The following is a 20,897-nucleotide window of genomic DNA, read 5'->3' as shown; positions in this document are numbered from 1 at the left end:
CCCGAGGCAGTCTGTTCCACTGTTCAACCACTCTTACAGTTAGGAAGTTTGTCCTGATATTTAGCCGGTATCGATTCACTTGTAATTTCCACCCATTAGATCTAGTCTTGCAATCCGGAGCAAGAGAGAATAGATCTGCTCCATCTTCTACATGACAGCCCTTCAAATACTTGAAGACGGCAATCATGTTCCCTCTAAGCCTTCTCTTTCCCAGACTAAACAAACCCAACTCTTTCAGCCTTTCCTCATAAACTTGGATTCCAACCCTCTCAACCATCCTGGTTGCCCTCTTCTGGACACACTCGAGCTTGTCAACAGCCTTCCTGAACTGTGTTGCCCAAAACTGGACACAGGACTCCAAGTGAGGCCTGACCATAGCAGAATAGAGTGGAACTACCACCTCCCGTGATCTGGACACAATTCTTCTGTTAATGCATCCTAAGATTGCACTAGCTTTCTTCACAGCCACATCGCACTGCAGGCTCATGTTTAGCTTGTGATCAACCAGAACACCTAGATCACTTTCACATGTGCTGCTGTCAAGCCAAGTCCCTCCCATTCTATATCTGTGCCTTTGATTTTTTGTACCTAAGTGTAGGACTTTGCACTTCTCTCTATTGAAATTCATTTTATTTGTCTCAGCCCACTGTTCCAGCCTATCTAGGTCATTTTGAATCCTGACTCCGTCTTCTCTAGAATTAGCAATCCCACCCAGCTTCGTGTCACCTGCAAATTTGATAAGCATCCCCTCTATGTCTTCCTCCAGGTCATTTATAAAAACATTGAACAACACCGGGCCTAGGACCGAGCCCTGTGGCACTCCACTTGAGACTTCCCTCCACGTAGATGCATGTTCCTATCTATCAAGATCAAATAAATTTCATTTATTTACTTTTTTTAACTTTATTATATCCTCCCATCCTCCCCAACAGGGACCCAATGCAGTTTACATCCTCCTCCTCTTCCCCATTTAATCCTCACAAGAACCCTGTGGGGTAGGCTGGGCTGAGAGTGCGTGACTGGCCCAAGGTCACCCAGCCAGCTTCCGTCACACAAGTGGGGATTTGAATCCGGGTCTCCCCAGATCTTAGGTGGATACTTTAACCTCTGCAACTGTGCTAGATTATCCATGTGCCCAGTTGAAGTCCAGCCTTTTTAAAAAACAAAAACAAACAAACGTGGCTGGGCAACCACGCCAACTGACAGTGCAGCTCCCAGACTAGCTCCACGCGGCACAGTCCCAGAGTCCACACCCGGGTCCTCTCAGTCAAAGTGTTTGGGCAGGTCCATGCTGGGGACAGCTCCCAGCCATGGGGGGACCTGACTGGGACCAACACCTTGGCACCAAAGGAGAGGGATCTCAACCCCCCACCCCGATACCCTTTCTGTGACCAGAAAGGGCCTCAGGGAATGGATATTTCCCTATCCAGGCCAATAAGTTCTCCCAGTGGGGCAACCAGTGGCTCCTGGGAGGCCCTTTAGGTTGGGCAATTCATTGCTAAGCTTGCTGGGCTTGGAAGTCCCAAAGCAATCTCCTGTCAGCAATCTGCTGAGCGGACCTGGGTAGGGTCACGCCCAGATCTGCCACTTCCCAAAAGCCCAGGGTTGCCAGCTCCGGGTTGGGAAATACCTGGAGACTTGGGGGGGGGAGATTTGGAGGGCAGGGTCTGGGAAGGGATCAAATGCCCCAGAGTGCACCTTCTACCGCAGCCATCTTCTCCAGGGGACTGGATCTCTGTCGCCTGGGGATCAGTTGTAATCTCAGGAGATCTCCAGCCACCCCCTGGAGGTTGGCAGCCCTATGAAAGCCCCTTCCCTGTGCCTTGTAACCCTTGATCTTGACAGACAGGAAGGGGAGTCTATCGAAGCCTCTACTGCTGTTCATGCTGAGGAAACAGGGGCTGAGAAGAGGGCCCGAGTTGTAGCTCCCACGTGAGGGAGGGGATGTCCCCTGCCAGCCAGGGCCTCGTGGTGTTTGTGACCCCACAGCTACCCACAGTCAAACAAGCTTCACATAACACTAGAACTCTCCATTACAGAACTGGCAAGACCAGGTTTGAGAGTGGCTGGGAAACCAGAAACAGAAACCATGGTGTGAAGTGGATTTGCAATCCCTGGCTTGCGTCCACACCTTGTCCCATTCTGCACTAACGATGCCCTGGAGCAGTCCTTCAGAACAGGACGGTCTTGTTCATGCAAGCTGCAGTCCAACGATAGCACAGGATCCAACAGTGGACAGATGCAGCCCTGGTTCATAGTAACTACAGTTTGGTGCACTATCTGCATTTGCAACCTACTGCCGTGTGACCATTATTTTTGCCCCTGGCTGTTGCTGCACCACAGGAATGGGGGTGAATTTGCGAAGCTGAATGGCAAGAGGGCAGCATAGAATCATAGAGTTGGAAGGGATCTTCTGCACTAATGATGCCCTGGAGCAGTCCTTCAGAACAGGACGGTCTTGTTCATGCAAGCTGCAGTCCAACGATAGCACAGGATCCAACAGTGGACAGATGCAGCCCTGGTTCATAGTAACTACAGTTTGGTGCAATATCTGCATTTGCAACCTACTGCCGTGACCAATGTTCCCTCTAAGGTATGGAGTCCTGTGAGCAAAAATTCTACTTGGTGAGCGACTGGCATTAAAGCAACCCTTGTGATCTGCCTAAGTTCACACAATTAGCACAGCTGTCAGATGGCCACCTAGCCTCTCTTTGAAAGCCTCCAAAGAAGGAGAGCCCACCACCTCATGAGGAAGCCTGTTCCACTGAGGAACTGCTCTAACTCCCAGGGCAGCTCTAAACCCTGGTTTCTCTGTTCTAAGCCTGGAAGCTCTATCTACCAAGGCTAAAAATATGTACAGTGTCTCTTACAGACAAAATGACAATTATGCATACTGGGAGGGTTGTATGGAGTGTGTTCTCCCTGTCTGTCTGTCTGTCTGTCTAGGAAGACTCCATTGTTGGAGAGGGTTTGACCCTGTGGGGATGGGAAGACTAGGACAACTGAGGCTGCCCTGCTATCCTGCCGTTTCTACCAGGAGATTCGGGCAGAGTTGATTTTACCTTTGCTTGGTAGGTCTCTGGTCTGTTCTATTCTGGTCACAGAAGTTATTAGGAAGTTTCTATCAGGCGCAAAGACTCAGACAACATTATCTTGTGCCAGATTTTTTTGTGGTGGCTTGTAAATGCTCAAGGAAGCAATTAAGGGGTGCAGTTGAATTCTAATAATCAGATGTGGTAATCTGTAATGTTTTTTTTATTTTTAAATTTAAACTTTTTAAATTGTATACTGTATATTTATATTTATACGGTCTTAAAATGATGTCTTAACTGATTTCGTGCTGGTCTTGAACCATATTAACAATAAACTGAGATATCTATCAATCACACCTGAAAAGGGCTTATTTGGAAGCTCAAAGCCTGGTTTTGCTGCATTTCTGAAGACAGCCAAAGAAAGCATCCAAACAAAACCATATGCCTTTCCCAGAACTGATGATGCTGGCTTTTGAACAAAATGCTATTTGGTCCCCCCCCCATAAATACCTTATACGTGCTAGTTGAACTGTAAGAACTTGTTATATTGAAATGCAGAATAAAAATGACAGTTTTCTCCTTTTCCAAAATCACCATTGTTTTAAATGATTTGGGCAGCCAACCATAGCTTTCAAGGACTCGGCTCACACAAGAACAGAGAAATCAGAAGGAATAATTGCTCTTCTCCTGGGACAGACTAGTGGGATAATTCATTTTAAAGTTTCTCCATTACAGAATTCTATCGTCAGGGGCTGGCTATAGGAACAGCAGAATGCTACCTCCTTAACTCATCTTTTCCGCCTGTCTGGTAGCCAAGGCACACAGCTTTCTGCTTTAAAAAATTTACATAATATTCATACATATACCATAAGAACATAAGAGAAGCCAATGTCAGATCAGGCCAATGGCCCATCCAGTCCAACACTCTGTCACACAGTGACCAAAAATACCAGGTGCCAAAAATACCAGGTGGCCAAAAATACCAGTTCCTTTCCTAATAATCCTGAGCATAGCGCTTTACTTGTAAAGTATATAACTCTAAGAACTACCCACCTGTGGAGAATCCACCCCATTTCTATGTGGGTTGCTAATCTGGGAACATCTCTTCCATAAACAGAAGCAAGCCCTGAACAGTGACTTAACTCATACAGAGACACGTGGCCACCTCCTTGGAGGACAAGTCATTCCATTGGAGAAGAAGTGACAAAATATTCGAGTCATGCCAGATGCAGTGATAGGGTGAGATAGTCTGTACCCAGCAGAAACTGATTTGGAAGGCAGAAAACAAGGCCAGAGCAGTGATTCATGCAGAGAGGCAGCAGGCAGCCTCTTCTGTAGTTATGGGCTTTGAGGTCTGTGGGAGTTGCCAATTACTTCATTTGTTTCATACAGCATACCAGAAGTTCCTCTGGAGAACTGCTGCACTAGCACCAAAACTCTAAGGACCAGCAGTTATTCCCGCCATCGTTCTCCTGGGACCTTTTCTTATTTACATTACACAGCATTTGCACTTCTGAAACTCTTACTGCCTGTTCTGTGGTCTCTCTCTGCCCCTGCAGGAGAATTCTGCTTCCTGGACCAACAAACTCCTGAGTCAGCAAACTAGTAGTCAGGACTGGGTTTTAAAATATGGGAGTCTGGCTCCCTCTAGTGGACGAATGCTTAGCATGCAACTTTCCAGAAAACTGCAACAGCCATAAAGTAGCATCTCTCTGAACACTAGCTGTGGATGCCAGCTTCCTGGTGGGACCTGGGGATCTTCCAGAATTACATCTCATCTCCAGAATACAGAGATCAGATCTTCTGGAAAGAATGGATGTTTTGGAGGGGGGGGACTCTAGGGCTGCCGGTGTTTGAAATAAAGAAGTGCTGCACACACTGCTTTTGTGCAGAGCTATATACAATTTATTTACAGTCTTTACACAGTCCAATAAGGCTTAGCATTCGGCTTCCACTCCAAGAAAATGCTTCGCCAGGCAATAGGTAACCACATAGGCACCAGTCAGTAAGAACTGTCCTGAATATATACATGTGCACAGCCAATCACTGAACAGATGCCGAGTCAGGGTGACATCCTCAGCAGGCTGATGCAACCAGTTCATCATGTGACTGTAGAACTGTCATTTAGAGCTCTCAGATCTCGCATGACATTTAATTTGCAGATGCCAACAAGGGCATGGTACCCCACGGAAGTCCCTGTCCTCTCCAGACTCCATCGCCAAATTTCCAGGAGTTTCCTAACCTGGGTCTGGCAACCTCACCCCCATCCCCTGCCTGTAGACGGGGGGGACCTGGCAACCCTAGCACCAGTTGGGGTGCTACAATGATGGGGGGGAACTTTAGGATGGATCCATTCTGGTAGCAGAGAAGCCATCTTTCAGCAGAAGGAGCCTTTGCCAGACCCAAGACATCCCCAGTCCCAGCAGTGATTCTGATTCTTAATGCCATTGGGCATTAACACAAATGCCAGTGTTAAGCACGACTGCCCCCAAATCAACAGGGCCAGGCTAACCTGACCTCATCAGACCTTGGAAGCCAAGCAACGTTGGTCTTGGTTAGAACGTGGATAAGAGACCACCAAGGAAGCCCAGGAGGGTTGAGCTCTCAGATCTCGCATGACATTTAATTTACAGATGCCAACAAGGGCATGGTACCCCACGGAAGTCCCTGTCCTCTCCAGACTCCATCGCCAAATTTCCAGGAGTTTCCTAACCTGGGTCTGGCAACCTCACCCCCATCCCCTGCCTGTAGACGGGGGGGACCTGGCAACCCTAGCACCAGTTGGGGTGCTACAATGATGGGGGGGAACTTTAGGATGGATCCATTCTGGTAGCAGAGAAGCCATCTTTCAGCAGAAGGAGCCTTTGCCAGACCCAAGACATCCCCAGTCCCAGCAGTGATTCTGATTCTTAATGCCATTGGGCATTAACACAAATGCCAGTGTTAAGCACGACTGCCCCCAAATCAACAGGGCCAGGCTAACCTGACCTCATCAGACCTTGGAAGCCAAGCAACGTTGGTCTTGGTTAGAACGTGGATAAGAGACCACCAAGGAAGCCCAGGAGGGTTGCTATGCAGGGGCCGGCAAATGGCAAACCACCTCTGGACATTCCCTTGCCTTGAAAACCCCTTGAGGGGGCCGCCATAAGTTGGCTGCAACTTCCCGGCACTTTCCAGCCCCCACCCAAATAAACAAAGGGTGAAAAAATAAGCCACGACTCAGCACTTATCGCATCCCCAGAGATATGCAAGGAGACTCTGACCCAGACACTGAGTCTTTGTGATCTGCTCCTTCGAGGCCAGCCCACCCAAGCAAGGGCAGATGTAGCTTCCCCTCTGCACTCCTGGGTATTGACTCCAACTAATAAATAACGAAAAGACAAAGTCTGGGTCCAGGGGCACCTTTAAGACCAACAAAGTTTTATTCACTGAATACCTTTTATATACCTTGAATAAACATTTTCTGGTCTCAAAGGTCCCCCTGGGCCCAGACTTTGTTCTCCGGCTTCAGACCAACATGGTTGCCCACCGGAATCTAATAAATAATGATGGATCGCAAACTCCTGGAGGGAAGGTGAGGCAGTGACCATCCCTTGCCAGAGAGCTGCGTCATCACTGTTTCTTCACTCTCCTGTTTTCTCGGTTTCTAAAAACATACTTGAGTACCAGCAGGGGTCATTTCCTAGAAAAAGAGGTGCAGGAGCTTGTTTGCATAACTCATTTGCACATGCCACACCCCCTGTCAAAGGGCAGGCATGTTTAAAATGAGTTAAGGAATATGCAAATGAGTTTAAATCCCCCCCCTTCCTGAGTCTCTCGGCAAAAGCGGAGAGGCTCAGGGGGAAAGGCAGGCATATCTGCCCACCTCCCCTTCCCCTCTCCAGCCAACCCACCAGGGCGGGCTGGCTGGAGACGGGAAGGGCAGGGAGGCAGACATGCCTGGGTTCCCTGCCTGATCTTCTCCAGGTGCCCCACAGCTGCAGGGCACCTGGAGAAGATGGAGCAGGGAACCCAGGAATTTAAACCCCCCCCAAGTCTCTCAGTGGGTGGGGGTGGGGCCCGGGCTCCTTACTGCCAGAGCGCCGCTCCAGGGCACTCCGGCAGGAAATGACCCCTGAGAACCAGTAAAAACAAATCTGCACAGGCAATTGCAAAAAGCAGAAAACCAGTGACAGAGCAGGGGACATTCGGTCACTGCAGCTGAGGACACTTCAGGTACCCAGTAGAGAGCCAAAGGCCCTTGGAATGCTTCCGTGAGTCTCCCCGAAATGTTGCTCGCAGTTTCACCCTTCTCCATAGGGGTGCCAGTTCTGACTTGGGAAATTCCTGGAGATTTTTGGGTGGGGGCTATGGAGGGCAGAGTGAGAAAGGGGAGGGAGCTCAGCAGAGAAGGAAGAGAAGAAAAAGGAGGAGGAGGAGGAAAAGAAGAAGAAGAGTTGGGATGCAATCACACAGACTAAATAATCCACTTTCAATGCACTTTCTAACTGGATTTTGCCAGTTCACACAATAAAATCCAGTTGGGAAGTGCATTGAAAGTGGACTGAAAGTGGATTATTTAGTGTATGTGACTGCAGCCTTGGGTTTTATACCCCATTTTTCTCTACTTTAAGGAGTTTACAATCTCCTTCCCTTCCTCTCCTCTCGTGAGTCACGGCTCTCGTGAGTCACGGCTCACTTCTTCAGATGCAGCTAGAATGGGAGTCCATCCATCCTTCTATCTAAGATATAGAGCCAGATAGACTCCCATTCTAGCTGTATCCAAAGAAGTGAGCCGTGACTCACAAAAGCTCCTCCCCTGCCACCAATTCTGTTACTCCTGAAGGTGCTCCTCGGCTCTTTCCTCAAAGTAACAGACTGGCTGGGCAGATTTGTGTTCAAATCCCCACTTCCCCCAAAACTCCCTGGGTGAGCTTGGACCAATTATAGTCTCAGCCTAACCTACCTCACAGGGCTGTTACAAGAATAAAACATATAAGCACCTGCTGGTTGTAAGAAGAGTAGGATCAAGATGTGATTGATAATCCTGAGACAGAAGTGCAACTTCGTGTAATTCTCCTGCAAAGTATTTTTGCCCTGAAAAAAATATAATTTCCCTCTGCTTGGATACCAGGTTCCTTGCCATTTACATTTTTTTTACAATAAAGGCTTATTTAAGAGTCACTCAGGGTTTAACTAGACAAGACTTTGACTGATTTCACACAAGAGCTGCGCCACGGTCGCGCCTCCCTTTGCCCTGCTTCTATTGGTCACTTTCCCACTCGAAGTTGCGCGGCCACGTTTTGACCCGTGGCTTTGCCCGATTTCCCCCGCAGTTTCGTGATCCTCAAAAAACAGGATCACGAAACCGTGGGGAAAATCAGGTGAAGCTTCAAAATGCGGCCTCGCGGCTTTAAGTGGGAAAGTGACCAACAGAAGCGTGGCAAAGAGAGGCGCAACTGCGGCGTAGCTCTTGTGTGAAATTGGTCTTTGGGAAATCTGCAACTGGATCTTCCAAATAGGTTTTTTAAAAAACAAAAACTAGCAATAGCAAATTCAGATCAGACCACACAATAAGGGACGGAGAGGCTGAAGTCTCCCACACTCCGTGTTTTACGCCTTGGAAAAATGTTGCCCGTTTTTTCCCCTTCCAAAACAGTAAGAGCAGTGACAACTAGCTAAACTGTGCAGAGGCAGAAGAATTAAACTCTGGGGAGGACTAGCTCTTTTTTTTTTTTAATAAATATTTTTATTGGTATATTAAGAACAGTATATAAACACATCATATATAATTCCTTTGACATTACTCAATGAGCTCACTGGGATGGTCCCTGGAGGGCCCACTGCCTTAGAGGGCAGCTAGTGACCCAGACCAAGTTGAGCCAAGCAGTGCCTGCAGGGCTGCCATGGGACAGTGGGGGCTTGGCTCCGCCTGCTGCGTGGGTGGGGTTGGCAGCTTTGGGTTGGAAACACCTGGGGATCCAAGGGTGGAGCCTGAGAGAGTGGGGGTGCCAGCCCCCCTCCATAGAGTCAGGGGTCGTTTCCTGCGGGAGCACACAGGAGCGGAGCTCCGGCAGTAAGGAGCCCAGGGGGCGGGCACATGCAACAAGCCCCACCCCCTTCTCCCAGCAGCCTTCAGTTGGGCCATGATGAGCAAGAAGCAGCCAGGTAAGTTGCAGAGCCCTCCGCCACCCGCCCCCCAGTCCAAAACAGTCCAGTGTCCTTTAAGGCCAAGTTTTATTCAGGTACAAGCTCTCCCTCCTCTGGGAGGACAGATCTGCACGTTCCTCCCACCCCCCCCCCAATAGCTAGCAATCCAAAATCGCCCAGTGGAGCCTGAGCAGTGGGTGTTGCCTTGTGACACACTTCCGGTGATGTCAGGGGGTGTGGCATATGCAAATAAGTCATGCGAATAAGCTATGCTAATGAGCTCCTGCACCTCTTTTTCTGCAAAATGACCCCTGCGTAGAGTTACCAGATCCAGGTTGGGAAATGCCTGGGGATTTGGAGGTGGAGCCTGGGGAGACCTCAGTGGAGTAGAATACCACAGAGTCCCCCCTCCCAAGCATCCATGTTCTCCAGGGGGACTGATCTCTGTCGTCTGGAGGTGAGCTGTAATGCCAGGGGGATCCCCGGGTCCCACCTGGAGGCCGGCATCCATAGTAGGGTCTAGTGCCATGTCGTCCACCTTCCGTAGCAGCCATTTTCTCCAGGATAAGTGGAATCAATGTTTTAAATAAATAATAAATAAGTGATTTGTCACTCTGGGAGGTCACGGAATAAGCGGGGGAGGGTCTCCCAGAATGGCCGCTGATGTCCAGACTGCAGAGATCCCTTCCTTGGAGATCAAGGGCTGCTTGGGAGGGGGCGGGGCTCTTCCACCTGCACTCCCTTCCCTTCCCCCATGTCCTGCTGCAGAGTCTCAAAGAGCTTCCCCAGCTGACAGAGACAGCTCCGCTTGGACACCTGAGTCTGTCGCCCACTGACACCCCATTTTCCCCCACATCAGCCTGATCTGAACAGGATCTTTTGGGAACGATAATCTGAATTTAAAACACACAAAACACACAAGGTGATCAGGTCATGGACCTCCCAGCCGCCTCTTGCCTCCACGGGCCCTGGGCTGCACCTCATAAAAACTAGTCAACTAAAACCATTTTCAGTGGCATGGACAGGACAGTGAACGGACTCTCTCCTTTGCCCGAAAACAGTTTAACTAATTTTTAACACAGGAAGAAAATAGATGGCCAAGAGATGTCAGCCACAACATCAAGTCTTCTCGAACTCTGTCCTGGGGATGGGTCAAAGAGGCAACTTTCCTCCTCCCTCCCTGCCAAATGCTGACAGTGGAGAACTTTGAGTGCTTTTAGGAAAACTCCAGTCTTCAAATATTTCCAGCCCTCACAGTAGCCGAAAGTCAGTTGGTATAAACGGAGCTCTATGTTGTTGGGAAAATAGGCAAAAATACGTAAATACTGAGTTTGCAATGGATCTTTGCTTCAGTGGAGAGGAGACATTTCTTTCTATGAAAAAGCTTTATTTCTAAGGGAAGGGTCCGCATGAAAAGCTACAAAACAAAAGAGCTACACTGTCATATCTTTACAGCTACAGACACATGGTCACACACAATGGAGTTTCTCCTTCTTCTTGATCCCTAGAAGGAAGTCACCTGAACACAGTAACCAGGGATTGCTAGTAAACAGACTTAGATTTTCCCGGGCTGTCTTCCCATTGGCTCTGAGCCAAGTTTTCCTTCCAGGTCAGTCTAAACAATAATACAGAAGGTGGAACAGATTAATCCTATAATGGCCCCGTTCACACAGAGAAGTTGCCGCGCTAAAGACACGAATGACAGGCGGATTTTCAGTGCGTGATCACACCGCAACATCTGGGAAGCATAGTGCACCCGTGGCTAACCCGTGGCTTCCCACCGAAGATGCAGAGTAAAAAACTACTGCAGAAAGTGCACTAGTTTCCGGAAACCGCAGGGCAGGGGCCGGCGTCTGATCATGTTTTCACTTGAATTCCGTGGCATCCGGCGCCCGTCCATGTCCCATCGCAAACTGGATGGGTTTTTTTTAGTCTCCACAAGATGCGCACAAACGTCCAATGGCGCATGCACAAACGTCGGTGAGGGGAAAAAACTTCCCGTTTGCCAAAGAAGTGGCGCCTAGCAATTGCCAGTGTGATTACGCCGCTTCTTTGCCGCACTTCAGGATAGCCGTGTGATCGGCACCTAACGGCCTAACCATGGGAACTCGACAGGACGTGTGATCGGGCTGCCACGCTTTACTTTGCTCCAGGGCAAACAGCCACGCTTCCCCCCGCCCCCACGTTTTCCAGCCTGTGTGACCGGGGCCAATGACTGGAATCTAGACCTTGCATGTCACACATTTCCAACACACATAAGAACATAAGAGAAGCCAATGCTGGATCAGGCCAGTGGCCCATTCAGTCCAACACTCTGTCATACATTGGCCAAAAATGCCAGGTGCCATCAGGAGGTCCAGCAGTGGGGCCAGGACACTAAAAGCCCTCCCGCTGTTGCCCCCCCCCCAAGCATCAAGAATAGAGATTCTCTGCTCTGCCAGAAAACCACAGTCCTGCCTAATTCACAATCTCAACTACTGCATTAGTCGGAAGTCAGAATTGGTTTTTGGCCCGGGGGACTTTGCTATTACAAACTGGTGCAAAACCAAACAAAACCCTATGTTTAAGTAGTCTAATCTACCTATTTTATTAAAGACTAGAAATAAGGCCCGTTGTGGAAATAAATACAACGGGATCTAGAAAGAGGCTCTGGGAGAGTGCTCTGGCTTTGGGCAAACAGTGTCAGTCTGCTTTTAAAACATGAACCTGGGACCTGCACCCCACCAGAATACAGCAGGTTCCATATGCAACTGACATTCCAACTGCCTTGCGGGGGGGCCCAGGTTGTCGCAGCAGTTGTGGTGTGGGCGGGACCTGGGCTTTGCCTTCTGATTGGTGGCGATATATGCTGAGGAGCAGTGCCATCAGCCATACACTAAGGGAGTGCATTTTAGAATTAGAACTTTGGCACCCACTATTCAATTATATATAAGGAGAGATACATCCCATAAAGAAGAGTTAAACACCGTAACGTCCAGCGATAACCTTCAGGAAGCTCCCCTCCATCAGATACAAGTAGGAATAGAGATCCTGGAGTCCTTCTATCCCAGTCAGAAGGTGGGAGGGGTGTTGCAAAGAAAGGAGTCCGGATGCAGAGGCACAGTGTGCACTGGAGAAATGCTAATGTGCAGCACCCCTTGGCATTCCGAGTCACCTCTTTCCAGCCCCCTTCCCACCTTCAGATGGGGCCAGAAGGACTCGAGGATCTCCGTTCCTGCTTGTATCTGACGAAGGGAGCTTAAACTCTCAAAAGCGCAGCCCCCCCCCAAAAAAAATCTTATTGGCCTCTAAGCTGGACTGAAGCTCTTGGAGTGTCCCACAATAGACCAGCCCAGCTGCCCTCGGAAACCGGTTCCAGAGGACAGCCTTTCGGGAGCCCCAGCACCTTCCCTCCCAGGAGGTGGAAGGATTCAAAGCACGTGGGATGTGCTCTCGGCGTGCCACTAACGGTGCCACCCCGTGCCGGTTTAATCGGCCGGAAGCCCTTCTGTATTCAAGGGGATTCACTCTCCGGGACTGCAGCCTGAAAGAGGTTAGCTTTTCTTTGGGTTGTGGAAGTTTATAATAGGAGAGAGGTGAAAAGTACTCGGTTCGATACGTCACGACTCGGACCACGACATAAGAAACGCGCGTCTACTCAGTACTTTCACACTTAGGACAACAACAAACGGCCCAGTGGCCAACTATATACATTTCCAAGGGAACACCCCTGGATTCCATTGGGGGGTTTGAATCTCCCGCCAAGGTTTCTATTGGTTCCCCTAGTGGACCTTAGGAGCCTAGTCCCTTTTGTTCTTTTGGGAATCAAGCTCTGCTCGCCTGGCCACTGCCTGATGGCGGTTCCAGGACACAACACGGGGGAAACTCCAGCCTGTCTCCAGAGCTACATATTATGTTCAAGAACATTTACTGAACAGCGTTGGAGTCCAGGGGCACCTTTGAGACCCACAAAGTTTAATTCTGAGTATAAGCTCTCGTGTGCATGCACCTTCAGACCAGCATGGCTACCCATAAGAACATAAGAGGAGCCAATGTTGAATCAAGCCAGTGGCCCATCCAGCCAAACACTCTGGGTCCCACAGTGGCCAAAAATACCAGGTGCCAGAGGTCATTTCGGGGGGAACGTGGGGGATCGCAGTTCCCCAGGGTGAGGTACGGGGGGCGGGGCACATGACGAAGCCCTGCCCCCTGCTTCCGGCCGCCCCGCTTCCGGCCCTCATTCAGCCAGGAGGAGGCAGGAGAAGAGGGAGGGTAAGTTGCTTCCTCCCTGCCTCTCCCCACCCCTGCCTTCCTGGGGCCAAGGAGGGCCTTCGCGGGGCTTCCTTGCACTCCCGCCGGCCTTGCAGGTCCACCGCCGGGCCCCTCATGGGGCTCGGCAGTGGAGCTGCAAGGCCGGCGGCGGCGGCCGGGGCTATTGGGGGCGGGGTGTGTGGCCTTATGACACACTTCCGGTGATGTCAGGGGGTGTGGCATATGCTAATGAGTTATGCTAATGAGTTCCCCTAGCTCTTTTTCTACGAAATGACCCTGCCAGGTGCCATCAGGTGCTACTCAGGTACCCGCCTGAATGTTTACTGAAGACGTTTCCCTCCGTCACCCTCCATCGGCTTCTCAGAAGAAAAGCTGAAGGACAACATTTCGGCTTCTTTTCCTCTCTTCATTTGCCCCCAGACAGCAAGAGAAAAACATCTCTTGTCCTTCTCCAGCAATGAGAGCTCATTAGGAGATGCATGTGCACGCATTCCTGTGCAAACATACACTCACAGGAGGGTTACCAACCTCCTGGTGGAAGCCGGAGCGTTTCCCCAGAATTACAACTGCTTTCCGCACTGCAGAAGTCAGTACCCTTGAAGGAAATGGCAACTTTGGAAGGTGCACTCTACGGCACCACACCCTACCTCCCCTCCCTTCCCTAAACTCTGCCCCCCCATGCACCACCCCCACCTCTCCAGGAATTTCCCAAGCCAGGGCTGGCAGTCCAAACCCCCCCCCCCTAATGGGGATCCTCCTCTCCTGGCTCCTCTCCTCGGGGGAGGATTTTTTAAAAAAACACTGGCGTCAAACGTAGCGTGCCATCTCTTCCAGGGGAACCCAGAAGTGACATCATGCATCTCTAGGCATCACTGAGAACCTCTGTGGTTCACCATAGTTTCCGGCAATTCCTAGAGTAACGCAAAATGTCACATCTGGGTTTCCCCTGGAAGTGACATCATGGCCCATGCCGCACTGGCACCCTAGTGGACGGAGGTGGTGGCAGTCTCCTGTCTAAGAAGAGTAAGGAGGCAGGCAGGGGGCAGGAGGCGGGGGCAGCATGAGTTTTGGGGGCACTGCCCCATTTGCCCCAATGGACCAGTCTTCACGTGGGAGGAGTAATGCTTGTGAGCGCAGAGAACAAGGAATGCCTTAAAAGCACTTCACTGTGAAGAGCGACTAAAAGACCTTGTGCAGCAGTCTCCATGGGCTGAACGACACCTTACAGTTGGCCACAGCCCTTAGAGACACACAGAGGTGCGACTGAGGCATCAGCTGCAAGTTCGATGCTGGGGACCGCCCCCGAGGGCACGGGAGGGGGCTGAGAAGGGGCTCAGCTCACTCCCCACCCCCCATGCCATGCGCTGGAACTCATCCCTACTGTCTCTTTCTCTGCTGTAGAATACATGGGAGATTTCAGAGAACACTCTCCTTTCCCCAGCCCATCTTGAAAGCCTTTCCCCTGAAGCACACACAAGCCCCCATCGTGCCTCTCGGGGGTGGAGGAACTTCTGCCACAAGTTTTTAAGGCGCCAGAAGAGTTTTGTGGCCGTTTTGGCTGCTGCAGAGTAACAGCTCCATCCGAAGCAGAGTCACATTCTTTCAATCCTGTTGCCTTCAGCTCCGCTGAGGATGAAACTGTAGGAGGGTTGCCAACTCCGGGCTGGGAAATTCCTGGAGCCTTTGGGGGGGTGGAGCCTGGGGAGGGCTGAGTCTGTGGAGGGGAAGGACCTCAGCAGGGTGGGATGCTCGAGAGCCCCCCCCCCGCCAAAGCAGCCACTTCCTCCAGGGGAAACCATCATCTCTGCCAACTGGGGAATGGTTATAACTCCGAGAGATCTTCAGACCCTGTAGTAGGTCTACTTCTCTGGACCTCAACACATTGCAGGGCTCCCTCACCAGGGACTCGGAAGCTCCCGTCTGGTTTCCTTCCCAGCATACCAAAGGCCCTGCATGCCCAGTTCAGCGCCACATCCTTGACTTCGTCATTTTTTTAAAAAGTAAGAAACCAGGCTCCCAGTTCTCACATAGCACTGGATCATCAACCACGACAAAGCAGGCGTGGCCTCTGCTCTCGCGTTTAATTCTCCAGGCAGGTACAGAACGGAGTGAGTTCAACAGAGACCTAACATGTCTACGCTTGTCTAGATTCTGTATGCGAATACAAAAGCCACCCTGAGCTCTGCCACCTGAAATAAAGCACGCCAACTTGCATGCAGTTTCTCTTATTTTGAATAATTTATTCCGTAAGATTAGCTGTTTTGCATAATTTATTTTAGCTTGCTAGCCGTGGGGAGCTATATCGCAAACAAGAAAAATGTCATTTATCCATTCCCTGGCTTTCTGACACTGCAGATTTTTTGCACTCCTAAGGGCCAGAAACCTAATCTATTTTTCAAGAAGCGGAAACTCTCAATAAGATGCACGCAGCAACCCGAGTACTTTCTCCTGCCCTCCTCCTGCATTGTGGCACGAACACAGCCTCTGCTGGAGTTCCTAAAGAAAGCCATGGGAGTTGCGTGCTACCTTGCCAGTGGCTCCGTGGGAAACATACTGGGCTCCTTCCTTCTGAGCTATTTCCATCTGCTTCCGGGCAATGCAGGGTCTGGCCAGGGGAGTGCCAAGAAGGTAGCGGTCTTCATAGATGGCGTTGGCTTGGACAGCTGGCCAGATGAATTCTTCCACAAACTCTTGCCTAATATCTTCAATGTAAATCTGAAAACAGAGGCGAGAGGGAGAGGGTTGGATGTAATCCCCTTGTTATTGGAGCTACGGTTGCCAACTGTGGGTTGGGAAATTCCTGGAGATCTGGTGGGTGAAGCCTGGGGAGGGGGGGCCTTCAGCGGGGTAGAATGCCATAAAGTCTGCCTTCCAAAGCAGCCATTTTCTCCAGGTGAGCTGATCTCTGTCCCCTGGAGATTGGTTGTAATAGTGGGGGATCTCCAGCCACCACCTGGAGATTGGCAACCCTAATGCAGAAATAGGTTTCCCACTTCAGCAGTAGCAGCAAGTGGCATGGAAGCACGCGGTAACAGTGTACACACACACACACACACCAGTGTTCCCTCTCAGCCGAGTTAGTGTGAGCTAGCTCACAGTTTTTTAGCCTCCGGCTCACACATTTTTGTCTCAGCTCAGGGAGGAGGGCTCCAAAACAAACTGATTCATGCAGTAGCCAAATCACTTGCTCACAACTTTAATGCCAGCAGCACACAAAATCGCATTTTTGCTCACAAGACCCCACAGCCTAGAGGGAGCCTTGGCTGCCCTCCCCAGTCTCCACTCCACAATCTCACACATTTTTGTCTCAGCTCAGGGAGGAGGGCTCCAAAACAAACTGATTCATGCAGTAGCCAAATCACTTGCTCACAACTTTAATGCCAGCAGCACACAAAATCGCATTTTTGCTCACAAGACCCCAGAGTCTAGAGGGAGCACTGGCACACACCCCTCCCCACTGGCAGCCTCTCACTCCTGCCCCTCCCCCTAGTCCTGCATTCTTCCAGCACTAGCCTTGCCAACCTCCAGGAGGGGCCTGGAATCCTCCTGGGATTACAACTGATCTCCAAACCACAGAGATCAGTTCCACGGTAGCAAATGGCTGCTTTGGAGCATCAGCTCTATGGCACTGCACCATGCTGAGGTCTGTCCCCTCCCCAAACCCCACCTTCCCCCCCACAGTTTGGTGTCGTGGTTAAGAGCAGCAGACTCTAATCTGGAGACCTGGGTTTGATTCCCCATTGTAAACTGCTCTGAGTGAAGGGCGGGGTAAAAATCCAATCTCTTCTCCTCCTCCTCCTCCTCCTCCTCCTCCTAAACCCCACCATCTCCTGGCTCCACCCTCCAAATCTCCTGGAATTTCCCAACCTGGAGTTAGCAACAGAAGCACCTGCCCCTCCCCGGCAACCCCCCTTTCCCCTTCCCAGCTGGGCCAGGGTTTCATAGAGTGCTGTCAAGTGACTTGTGGCAACCCCAGGGGTCATTTCCTGTGGGAGCGCACAGGAGCGGAACTCCGGCAGTAAGGAGCCCAGGGGGCGGGCACATGCAAAAGGCCCCACCCCCTGCTCCCAGCAGCCCTCAGTTGGGCCACGAGGAGCAAGAAGCAGCCAGGTACGTTACAGAGCACCCCCCCTCCTGCCTTCAGGTACAAGCTCTCCCTCCTTTGTGAGGGCAGATCTGCGCGTTCCCCCCCTTCCCAATAGCTAGCAATCCAAAACAGTCCAGTGGAGCCTGAGCGGTGGGTGTTGCCTTCTGACAGACTTCCGGTGATGTCAGGGTGTGTGGCATATGCAAATGAGTTGTGCTAATAAGTTATGCTAATGAGCTCCTGCACCTCTTTTTCTATGAAATGACCCCTGGGCAACTCCATACGTTTTGCAAGGCAAGCGGTTAAGCAGAAGTGGTGTGCTACTGCCTTCCTCTGCAAAGTCTTTTTTAGTGGTCTCCCATTCAAGTGCCAACCCTGCTTAGCTTCCGAGATCGGGCTATAATATACCAATCCACAACCCTGTATGGACCTTAGCAAAGCCCTTTTCAAGGCGGAACTCAGTTGGCTGCAGGCAAAGCATGTTCCTTTGGTGAAGCCCAGACTGGACAGTCCAGGGCTGCTCAGAAGTTCTGCTCAGCAGGAGCACAATGTCTTGTGGACACTCCCCATCTGGGGGGGAGGACTCAATGGAGAAGCAGCCATGAATCAGTAAGTGGAGGTTTTTAGGCACTGTGGTAGGAGCAGACGGCAGTGTCCGGAGCTACTAAAGTGTCCCCGCAAAGGCTCTCATCGTGGGCAAATCAGTTCAACTTGTGGGCTTTTCTGCACTCTCATTTCTGTTGCTTCTAAGTTCCTGTTTCTTTAAGGGGGAGGTTCAGTTCCGCATGTATTTTGCTCCCCCTAATGGTTGATTCAATACTACACCAGCTTATATCTGCAGGGAGGGAGATATGCTGGACATACATTGGAGTATTATCGAATTGACCACTAGAGGGAGCAGAACACATTTGGGACAGACCCCTCCCCTGCCCCGAAGAAACAGGAACTTACAAGAGAGGAAAATGAAAATGCGGGAATGTCCTGAGCCACAAGCACATCTAGGCTGCATTCAGACATCACAATAAAAGTGTGGTTTCTTTAAAGACTGATACCTGCAGTACGTGCCAGTCCATCGACCGGATACTACAGACCCCATGTGTCAGCCTCCTGCCTCCCACCCGTCTCCTAGAAATATCCCCCATACCTTGCCCCCACCTCTGGGGCCAAACAGCCGCAAATTGTGGTTTCAGGCGGGTAGATATGTTGGACTGCAGCAGGCGCACAAGCTCCTGAGAGTCACAACTCCCTTTGTCAGATGTCAAAACAGACCACAAATATGACAAACTGCGGCTAAGAAATCAGCTACAAACCCCATTCTGAAATCCCAGTTTGATGCAAACCAGCAAATCCTGGCTGGTTGACCTGTCTACATTTGAACATCATAAAAAAAAACCCAACCTAGCATGGTTTGATCAAACGGCACTTTACAAACCACAATGTCTGCAGCCCTAGTAGTGTAATGTAGAGTTTTCATAAGGCGTGGGTGAGCTGATCTCCATCTGACATGTTTTTTAATAACCAGAACAGCCTGGTAGACAAAAAAGCTTGACGATTGCAAAGCAAAAGTGCACAGTCAGGATCTCTTTTAACAGATTCAGCATCAAGTGAGCGGTGTTCAATGATCCCAAGTGTGTGCTCATGCGACAAGGACAGGGAACGGTCCAAAGGCACGCCTTGCGGCACCTTTGATGAAAAACAAAGCAGATTTGGGCCTTGTCACTGCCTGGGAACACGGTGCCAATGGAGGAAAAGTGAGACCAAAAGGAAATAAAACGAAATCAGAGCCTTGCGGGATGTGACCAAGCCCAATCCGCCCAGAATCCCTTGGAAGAATCTCACCCAGAAAGGACCAAGTGTGGCCCATCAGGAGGTGGCCAGTGATCTACCGAACTGGCTACTCCTCCTGGCTGCCAAAAACTGTACTTGCAGAATTTAAAACAGATCCAGGTGGGGTAGCCATGACGGTCTGAAGCAACAGAACAAAGTTTCAGTCCCGTGGCATCGTTAAGACCAACAAAGTTTAATTCTGGGTGTCAGCTTTTGTGTGCAGGCACACTTCTTCTGTAACTGGGGGAGAAGTATAGCTGAGATTGGATTAAAGCAGTTGGTAAGACCTGTGAATGACAGCAAATTAGCATATAAATATTATTATTATTATTATTATTATTATTATTATTATATGGGATTTTTACCCCGCCCACCCCCGAAGGGCTCTGGGCGGCTTACAAAGTATCATGTGTGCACACACTTTCTAGAATCCTAACTATGGCCACAAATTCAGGGGGATGGGAACCCTACCAGATACCCTCCGAAGGCTTTTTCCGCAGATGTTCTTGCTTCTCCTTTCGTCTTTTTCCAGGCGGTCACATGCCTCTTCGCGCAGTTCTTTCTTAGAGGGGAGACTTCAGTTAGCTGGCTTCCACAGCGGCCCCTGCTGGCTCGTCGGGTTTGCTGCACGTAGGCGATGGGGATTACGTCCTTCCGGCTCCAATCTCTCCAACGACGCCGCGCCGCTACTGACCTCCGACCAGTCATTGTTCCGGGGGGGCCGTCCCTTCACCGCTGCTTCTGCCGCTGTTTCGCCACCATTGTTGTTACCGGTGCCGCTATTTTCTCTCTGGAGCCACAGTTCTTCCGCTTCTTCTAAGGGAGGGTACCCCCCTGACCGACTAAGGCCAGGTACCCATTTATCTACTCGCCATATAGGGCTTTCGAACAGCTGGGTTGGCTGAAAATACAAGAGTTAATGAACAGACGTGAGAACGACGTTTGAATCCCGTGGCCCTTAGCAGGCAGGTACTTCCGCATCTTGACGCTAACTAACCCTTCCTGGCAACTAACCCCCACCCACCCTCTCCCCACCTATCTGTAAGCTTTGAGGAAAACCATTTCAATGTATCTGAAGAAGTGTGCATGCACAGGGAAGCGTATACCCACATTTCTGGGTGCAAGCAGGGCCCAGTTTGGACTGGGGCTGTGACATGAATGGATAGGGGGAAATAAACCTTCCCCCTGCACAGTTTTCCCTGACCTGAAATGGCCTAGAGGAATTGTCGTGTGCCAAGTTGGGGAACCCCCTCATGGATCACTGCCTTGTCGTGGCGAGGGGGCTTGCGCGGTTCGATGAGGCTGTAGGCTATGCCATGGAGGGCCACCCAAGACGGACAGGCCACAGCAGAGAACTCAAACCAAGTGTGATCCCCTGGAGAAGGAAATGGAAACCCACTCCAGTATCTTTGCCAAGAAAACCCCATGGACAGTATCAAAAGGCTAAAAGATATGACGCCGGAAGATGAGCCCCTCAGGTCGGAAGGTGTCCAATATGCTACTGGGGAAGAGCAGAGGGCAAGTACAAGTAACCCCAGAAAGAGTGAAGCGGCTGGGCCAAAGCCGAAAGG

General features: G+C 50.5%; 1 protein-coding gene across 1 annotated transcript in view; it reads right to left on the bottom strand.

Annotated features, from left to right (window-relative positions):
• Positions 1-20,897, bottom strand: part of ASS1 (argininosuccinate synthase 1) — a 179,718-nt gene that overhangs the window by 146,521 nt on the left and 12,300 nt on the right. The window contains exon 3 of the mRNA XM_015411491.1: positions 15,939-16,127. Coding sequence (XP_015266977.1) covers positions 15,939-16,127 — 189 coding nt within the window. The remainder of the gene's footprint in view (positions 1-15,938; positions 16,128-20,897) is intronic.

The sequence above is a fragment of the Gekko japonicus genome, unplaced genomic scaffold, assembly GCF_001447785.1.
Source record: "Gekko japonicus isolate JY-2015 unplaced genomic scaffold, Gekko_japonicus_V1.1 scaffold463, whole genome shotgun sequence".
Classification (NCBI taxonomy): domain Eukaryota; kingdom Metazoa; phylum Chordata; class Lepidosauria; order Squamata; family Gekkonidae; genus Gekko; species Gekko japonicus.
Note: the sequence above shows the minus strand (reverse complement) of the source record. Positions and strands in the feature narration are given on the sequence as shown.